Below are 9,229 nucleotides of genomic sequence, written 5' to 3'. Positions count from 1 at the left end.
TGAAACACAATGTTAATTACAAACACATAAAGAAAATAGGGCTTCATTAAAAATGTTTTTATTCAGATGACCTTGTAGTTACGACAACCCCAAAAATATCTTCCAACATTTTTTGAAGTTCTAGTCATTTTTACTACTGTCATTTCACCAGAATTGCAAATGAGGATTATCTCTAGCCCCATTGAACCACCACCATGTGAAGAATAACAACATCATGTACATGATTATGGAATACAACATCATGATTTAAATACGATATTAGAAGTGATAACAAAAACTATAAATTTAAATAGATTTTGGAATTCATTCCTTATCTTTTAGGATATGGATCTTTTCTTAGGTCAAATATCAATATTTCAAAATTCAATTAAGAGTTGATCATATAATTTTTAAAAAATAATTATTGAAATGATTGTAGACAGAAAATTCAGGTTTTTTTGAAATATTTAATATTACCATTATTTATTTACCTTAAGTTCTATTTGCTAATATGCACTTTAATTATAATTATATAATTTACATGGCTTATATGTGTGTGTAAGCGATTATTGATATAAATCGTCTATTAAATAATGTTTTGTAAAAACAGTATTTTCTAACATGTATTGTCTAATAAACAATGTAAACAAAAGAAAACGTCTAGGTGTACGCTTAACAATAAAGCTTAAATTTTATATCTAAATAGTGTTGAACATATAAGAGTAAAGCCCATGAAAAATATTCACCTTAATAAATGATAGTAATTTTCTCTTAGCATTATTATTAGTAGTAATAAATTTTATAGGTAGAAAATATGATTAATAAGAAAATTATGGTAAGTAAAATAGAAATTTATGATAGATAATTTATGTTGGATAAATAAAATTATTGTGTACACTTTCTTCTTTTGTCTTCCTCTCTTCTTCTCTTTATCTTCCTTAAATCCTTTTGGACTTTTTCTTGTTTTTCATTAAGAATTCTAAGCTCTTCTTCCAACTTAGCAAGATACTCTTCTCTTTCAATTCTTTCTTTTTCTTTGAGAAGAGTTGTTTGCCTTTGCCAAATTTTAAGTGACTTTAACTCTTTTGCTAAATTTTTCAAAGTGGGTTTTATATCCTCACTAGAGTCACTTCCAATTTCATAGGAATTAGTCTTAGACATCCTTAAAGGTTTTTTTTTTTTAAAAATGCAATGCAACAAACAAATACTTAAATTATAAAGAAAGTTCCTTAAGAGATTTCAAGAGGCAAAAGACACCTAAGTTCACTTCAAGGAAAGGGAGGTGAATCACAATGGATTTCTTAAATACCAAACCTTTCCTAGCCAAAGTTTACCTTAGGCACTCTTGAACCAAATTTCTCAAAGGGAACTAATGTTGAAATTAAAGATGACACACGCTAAGCTATCACAATTAAAGACAACAAATAAACTAGTTATGCAACCTAATGATTAAGTTAGAAGAACTTTGGTTCCTCCAACCAAACAACTAAAAATGAAATTTACTAAAAAATAAAGGTTCTTGTTAGGATATGAGATTAAGCACCAAATACTCCCCCAAGACACTTAACAAGGCCATGAGTTACAAGAGAAAAAAGAAGAAGAAAGATTACAGAGCCAAAAATTACAACCAAATCAAAGCTACCTCCCAAGGTGTTTCTCTCCTTTCTTTTTGGCTTCCACTTTAGACTTCAAGCTCCCTTTGGGTGTCCACCACCTAGAAGGCTACCTCTAAGATATTGGATCACCTCACAAAGAGAACCTACACGGCACAAAGTAACCAAACTCAAAATTGTTCAAGAAGAAACAAGAAATAAAAGCAATGAAAAGGTCCAAAAACAAGAAAGGCTTTGTAAATGGAATTTAAGTATGACAAAACTAAGAAATCCAAGAAGACAAAAAAGAAATTAGAGGTTAAGAAAGAAAGGTTAGAACTCAAAAGAAATCCTAATGAAAGGTGCTAGAATAGATTCACAAAACAAAAATTACTAGAAGAAAAGTGGGTGGTTCTTGTCTTTTGGCAACTTTAAGCAAATGGGGCACTAAGGCCACTCTTTTAACATCATAGCCAAGACTTTTAGCCATTGGAAAGTGAAGATAAAACCCAAAACAGTGAGCAAAACACGTTCTGAAACAGATTGCACAAAAATAGTGGTAGTGGTCTAAGCACACAATATTTTTCAGCACTTTTCTAGGCTCTCTTTATTACTCTTTTAAGGCCTTTTTCTTAAAAGCTTTTAGCACTTATTTTTCCACTCTTTTAAGGTGAAAAATAAAACCACCACACACTTGGAACAGAGGTGATTTATGGGTTTTAAAAGCCACAAAGACAGGAAACACAAAATAGAAGAAAATCCTACTAGAATAAAAAATGGAGTTGAAAACTAGAAACATCAATAAGGAAATTTTTTTAAGAGCTTGCCAATGATTTAATGGCAAGTATGAATCCAAAAAATCAAAGATAAGACCCTCGAATGGTTGTATATGGTGCAGTTTTTCAAACTAAGTTATATATATTTTTTGACGATTTTTCAAAGGTTAAACATGGAAATAAAGACATGTAAAGGACTAAACATAACTCTAGACAACATGGATTTTTTACTCATAACTTGCTCCAAAGAACTCCTTTGCTGAGTATTTTACTCATAACTTGCTCCAAAGAACTCCAAATGAAATGATTTTTTTTTGAAACTCGACTCAAAGGGCTTTTATTTGAGTATTTTTACGTATTTTTTGGAAAACTGGGCTAGATGCATTTTAAGTTTCAAAATCGTCCCAGTTTACTGTCAGAAAAAAAAATGATAGATGAAAAAAAAAACACAAGACAATTAAAGAAAGCATTAAACAGCAAGGAAATAAGAAAGGATAAAATCCAAGAAACTTATCTCTTTGAAGAAGCAAGGCTCTTGATACCAAATGATGGAAAATGCTCTAGCTAGGATAAGCCAAATCTAGAAGCAAATCATAAGTTCATGGATGAAGATTGCGGAATTTGGTGGTGGTGAAAGGTGTTGATAGATCATGGTTTTGATGAGTTGTATGGTGAGGGAAGATGTGTTTAAGGGTTCTCTAAGAGAGGTTGAGCCAACTATTGGAGGAAGGTGGCTAAAGGAGACCACTTTGGTTGCTCTAGCCTAGGATGACCTTAAAAGAGTAGTATGACACAAAAATGGCAGCATAACTTTACTCTAAAAGAAAGGTGATTACATCATGGAGAACACCTCTATTTATAGGCTAAGGTGTCTCAAACTGGGCTGAAACTTTAACCTAAAAGAGCCACCTTGGTTGTCTTGGAGAGCAAGGAGAAATCCTCTCCAATAGGAGGGAGACAAGTGGCAAAAATCGTCTTAAATGAGAGTGTGACATGTGGCCACTACCTATGGAAAAACTCTCCATTCCTAGAGTGACACATTGCCACTAACCAGGAGAAAAACTCTCCAATGGGAAGCTTCCACATGTCTAGGACAAAACTTTTCTCCCTTGTTCTCCAAGCTTAGCCAAAATGTTGACCCCTTGGTCAACATACCCATTTTGCAAGTCCAAGCATTGTCAACTTTGGGCATTGACCCTCTATTGACTTGTTTGGTCAAAATCCTATTCTACTTGGCCCAAAATACAAGGCCCAATTGAAGTCCTACCACTAGGCCCAAAATACAAAGCTTAAATAAAATTTAGACTACTTAGCCCAAACCAAAATTATTCTTACTCTACTAAATCTTCATAATGACATAATGTGGCCCAAGAGAAAGAGTCCAGGCCCATTTTCCATAGATGTCTCCAACTTTTCATGAATGTGCTAGGTCATGGCAAGGGGTATGTCATCAGTAAGTATGCAATGAAATGTAAAGAGATAGAGAAACAAGAGCAAACAAAGTTTTTCTCCTGGTTCGACCTCAATGCCTACATCCAGTCACCCTTCTAATCGATCTTAGATTGAAGGATACTTCACTATAATGGTTGAAGAATTACATCAAAGGTTTTACAGTGAACACACTCTCATAATGTAAACACCTTTCCCACTCAAACAATCAAATATAGAAACGAAAACACCTCCACACACAGAACCACACGTTATTACTGTAGAATCCCTTTGAGAAACACCTCTCAAAGTCCAAGAGCTCCTTACTCTTCTTCCTGTTGCGCACGAATAGAAAAAAACACAATCAACAAGTGCAAAAACCTTTTTCTGATCACAGTAAATACACCTCAGTAGTGCGAATACGATCAGTCAATGAAGCTCTAAAATCTCCTCTCAAGAACCCTTCAAGTTTCTTCAAAATCTTTGCTTCTTGATTCTTGGAGCGTATGTGCAATCTGTAAAACCTTTCTCAAATCAAAGATGTCTGTTATAAAATTTTACAATTGATTAAAAGTAACAAAATTACAAACAATGCGTCAATTTATAGTTTTAATCATATCAGACGCAAAGTAATCGATTACATTAGTAATGTAATCGGTTACATAAAAACAAATGTAACAATATTACAACTAACTCAGCTCTTAATTGAATGCACAATTAATGTAATCGATTTGCATTTAATGCTAGTCAAATATATTTAAAAATATGACCGTTAAAGCAGTTATGACTAAGTTCAAAACAATTTTCAAAAGATATCAGACTTAATTGATTATATAAAGTGTGTAATCGATTAAGCTAAGCACTTAAACAGATTTTGAAAACTTTTTCTCTTCAAAAACTCATCACAACACATTTGAAAATGATATATGCAAACACACGAATTTTAATCGATTTAACAACTAATGTAATCGATTCAAACTAATTGTTTTGCCACAGTTCAAAACATAAGTTGTCTGATGAACTTAATTGATTACAACAATACTCTAATCAATTATGTCATGCAGATATGCTTTTGTGCTTGTGGTTTTCAGCACACAGAAACATACAATATGCATACAAAAATATAATCAAATCATAATCACTTTTGTATGCAAAATCATCAATATGTTAACATATGCATTTATCACAATAAGCATACACATTTCCACATATGTATTTTATCACACATAAACACATTTCTGTGGTGACATGACAACATCTACTGTTAGCAATGTGGATCATTGGTGTCATGAAGATAATGATTTTGATGATGCTACAAAGTGAAGTATATGAAGATCCTTGTTGAATTATGTCTAAAAGCATATCTATATGTTGATCTGCGAGGAAAAGAACAAGAACACAGATACAAACCGAACGGCAAAGACCGAACGGTCACTATCAGTGAAAGACCGAACGACGCTAAACACATTGAGCAAAGTATAAAACAGCTCAACACCAAACGGTCACTCACAAACATTCGAAGGATGAACACAAATCAAACACAACTAAAATGTTCAACGGTGCATAACATAAGAAGACCGAACAGTCACTAAAAGTTAAAGACCGAGCAATCACTACCATATGAAGGTCGAACATTGTTCATGGATGAACACATATGAAGGCTGGACACTATTCATGGTCGAACACATATGAAGTTCGAATACTGTTCATAGCCGAACATAGCTTAAAGACCGAACGACATATAACAGTTGAAGACTGGACAATGTATAGCAGTTCAAAGCTGAACACAGGACGATCACGGGACGAACACAGTTGAAGATCGAGTGACGTTGAGCACATGTTGAAACTGGCCACACAGTACAGACCAAATGACTTTGTATAGGAACCTATCGGCTGAAGCCTTAAAAATCATAATTGCTCCAAGTCTCGTAGATAATCGATTATTACTTACAATAATCGATATCGATTATCACTGACAGTTGTAATGTATCTTCTCAGTTTCGGACCAGGAGGCTATATATACCTTTGCCTAACACTTCAGAAAGCATCTATGCCATTTTTGAGAATACAGTTTGTTTGAGGAGATAGTGTGCTCATTGTCAAGTCTTGTAAATAGGAAAAACTCGCACTTTGTGTGTCAAAGGTCGGAGCGGTTCTCTTCAAGTTGGCTGAGCAATTTTCTTCCGGTTCGTTGGTCGAAGGAAGAATTTCGTTGCACTCTTCCGGTTCGTCTGTCGAAGGAAAGTGCTTGTTGTCCCTTCCGGTTCGTTTGTCGAAGGAAGGTTTTGCTTTTCTATTTTATTCACTATATTGTAATTTGTGAAACTGAATTTAGTGAAAACGTTAATTACTCTTTATAGTGATTCACAACTGGACGTAGAATCTGTTGATTCGAACTAGTATAAAAATCCTTTGTGTGATTTTTTCCATTCCTTACATTCTTTACATTTTCTGCACATCAACTGTTTGATAAAATTATAAGAAAATTAAAGGAACCAATATTTAAATTGACCGAACAAGCTCATTGCTTTTTAAACAATTCGTATCGTACTTTGTTTTATTATTTTCGCTACGTAAAATCAATACCGATTGTTCCAACATTTACGTGTTGTTACTATCAATATGTTGTCATCATAAAAAACAATCACATCAAGGATTGAGTTCAACGATCACATTGTTCCCTCTATCAACATAAACAATTACACAAAACATGTAGCTATCATGCATTTAAACTCAAGAATTTGAAACCCTATGACCAAGCATATCAAGACATGTTATCCAAGAACATTTATGAATAAAAAAAGGCTTAAAACATCTCAAAACAACCACACAAAACCTAAAAAAATGTTGATTACCACATTTTGATAACTTTGACCTTAACTATTTTACTCATAACTTTGTCAAAAAATTCCAAATGTGTTGATTATTTGTTTGTTGGAAACTAGCCTCAAAAGAGTTTTATTTGATTATAAACACATTTTTTTTTTTTTTACCTTTGAGTTAGATAAAGTTGAAATTTGAATATGTTTACAATATATTAGCTTTTGGCACTCTTTTATGTGTAAAAGAGGTTAATTTGAACCATTCCATAATAGCCACAAGAAAGGGTTTGATATGGTGAGTTCTCCTCAAAACTATTAAAAGAAGAATGGTAAGAAAAAACCTATAAAGGACACTGTAACCATTTGTAATCTAAGATGAATAGTAACACTCAATTTTAACTGAATAACAACACTCAGATTTATAGGTAATTCAAAGGTAAACTTATATGATGAGACACTTCTATTTTAAAAACTTAGATGACCTTAAAAGTATGTCAAAATTGTAAAAACAAAACCCTAATATTCTATCTTAAAAACCACGAAAAAGTCTTCATCGTTAAAAAGAGTACACATGACCACTGATAAGGTGAAACTCTATTAGTAAAGTGACACATGGCAATATTAAGAAGATATCATTTTCATTAAGAGCATGTCATGTGATCAATACTCTTCCAAGAATAAAAGACCAAAAAATCCCTCAACCTTGGAGAGCAAACCTTCTTCACATGTGCATGCTGACTTGGTAGTCAACCAACCCTGCAAAGTATACGTGGATTGCTTAAATGATTAAGCAAGCCATACAACCAAAAAGGTTGATGACAAAAATAAAGATTTAATCTACAAGCGTACATAATGAAATCTTCCAAAACATTTCTGTAGAAACAAGTAGGCAATTGGTCGAGAGAATTTTTTTCATTGAGAAACAAAAGACTAGACAAAATATGAAACAACAAATATGAAACTTCTAATAACTTTCTAATAACAGAAACCAGCTCGCAAAAGGAAAGAATTTCCAAATGAAAATTGAAAACTAAGTAATTCCACTCTTTCACGATTTGATGTGGTAAGGAGACGCATCACGAGAGTTTATGGAGATGTCAATAATCGTTTAATGCCAGTTTTCTGCTCTGATGTAAGTCTAGAGGGGAACTTGATATTGAACTTGATCCTCAAGTTTCCCCTTTTGGAAGGTTCCTTGGGAATGGGCATACCCTCTCCTTTGATCACTTCTTCGTATGTCGGACTGATGATGGAGGTGGTGGTTACGGTAAGATTCCGGCCATCAAGAGTTGTCAGCTGTGCGGTGTAACCAGTCAGAGCTTCAACAAGGGATATTTTCTGTGTGACAACAAGATCATTGCCATCCCTTTTGAAGACACCATGCGGTTTTTCATCAATAATAAAAACAAGATCAGCGGGTATAACTCCTCTTTGTTCGTTTCCCTTCTCTGGAAAAGTTATTTTTGTTCCTTTCTTCCAACCTGGCTTGATCTCAATGGTTAGAATTTCCTCTACAGTGGTGGGCCTCCTACACAATAAGAAAACTAGTACATTATTTGCTCAGTTAACTCAATTTACTATTCCAACTTGCTATTAGTTTCAAAATACAGGGGAATCACTTTTATTCCTTCTCTATGTAAAGAAGCCAGTAGCATATTGAATATTAAAACAACTGGGTCCTTATTTCAAGAACATAGATTAGTATATGCCATGCAATAAATATCCTTCTATTTTTTGCACAACTAGTCAATGACGTGAAGAAAATTCTCCATTATATCAGAACCATTTACGATGATAATTCACTGTCTCACATGTATTATTTTTAGACGTATATTACAGAATATGCATTCTATACAAACATGCCTAACGGCTAAAGTTTCCCACTTAACATAAATTTTGGTGTTTTCTCCAACAATTGTTGCTTTATAGTTTTGGGGTATTGGAACTAGTTTTAATCAATTGCAGACATGGTTTTAATTTGCAAGAAATAATAAAACTAGCAAAATTGTTGTTTCAACGTGAATATATATATTAGACACACTCCTAGAGTAATTCTTAAGAGAATTATAGCTTGTCCCTACCCTCCATTGTGTCATCGAAGTCTCACTTCATGGCTAAAACTACACACGAGATTGGCATCTGATTTCAAAGTAAGATTTGGATGCAAAGCCCAATTTCTGATCACCACAAGCACAATGTAAGCCAGGCAAATACAGATGTGAAAAACTTTTCAATCACGTACGTTCCAATCAAACACAGTCCAAAATGAATTTTTCAATCATTTTTGATGTAAAATATCTTCCATCATGCCTATACCATTTGTCCAGGACCATACTACTAATCACAGTTCTAATGGATATAAAATCTCCAAGTCAATTAGGAGAAAACTGTGATGAACATTATAGTTACCATTGTTATTGTTCACCAATCAAAACATTTATTTTATCTCAGTAATTGCAGCTTTCTTCTTAGAAAATAAAATCAGCATTGATTTCAAAGATACAACACCAATTTGATTGGAGAATAACACCATCAATACTTATAGTATTGATACTAAGTTTTTTTTTTTTTTTTTTTTTTTTTTTTTTTTTTTTTATCAAGCAATATACTATCTTAAATTGCCTCTTCTTTT

At 33.1% G+C, this 9,229-nt stretch overlaps 1 protein-coding gene across 1 annotated transcript in view; it reads right to left on the bottom strand.

The window, feature by feature from the left end:
* Window positions 1-7,383: 7,383 nt before the first annotated feature.
* LOC106774243 (dnaJ homolog subfamily B member 1) overlaps window positions 7,384-9,229 on the bottom strand; it is a 4,289-nt gene continuing 2,443 nt past the window's right edge. The window contains exon 3 of the mRNA XM_014661172.2: window positions 7,384-8,125. Within this exon, the coding sequence (XP_014516658.1) occupies window positions 7,684-8,125 (442 nt within the window). The 3' untranslated portion in view covers window positions 7,384-7,683. The remainder of the gene's footprint in view (window positions 8,126-9,229) is intronic.

Source organism: Vigna radiata, chromosome 9 (assembly GCF_000741045.1).
Source record: "Vigna radiata var. radiata cultivar VC1973A chromosome 9, Vradiata_ver6, whole genome shotgun sequence".
Lineage (NCBI taxonomy): Eukaryota > Viridiplantae > Streptophyta > Magnoliopsida > Fabales > Fabaceae > Vigna > Vigna radiata.
This window is presented reverse-complemented; position numbering and strand designations above follow the sequence as displayed.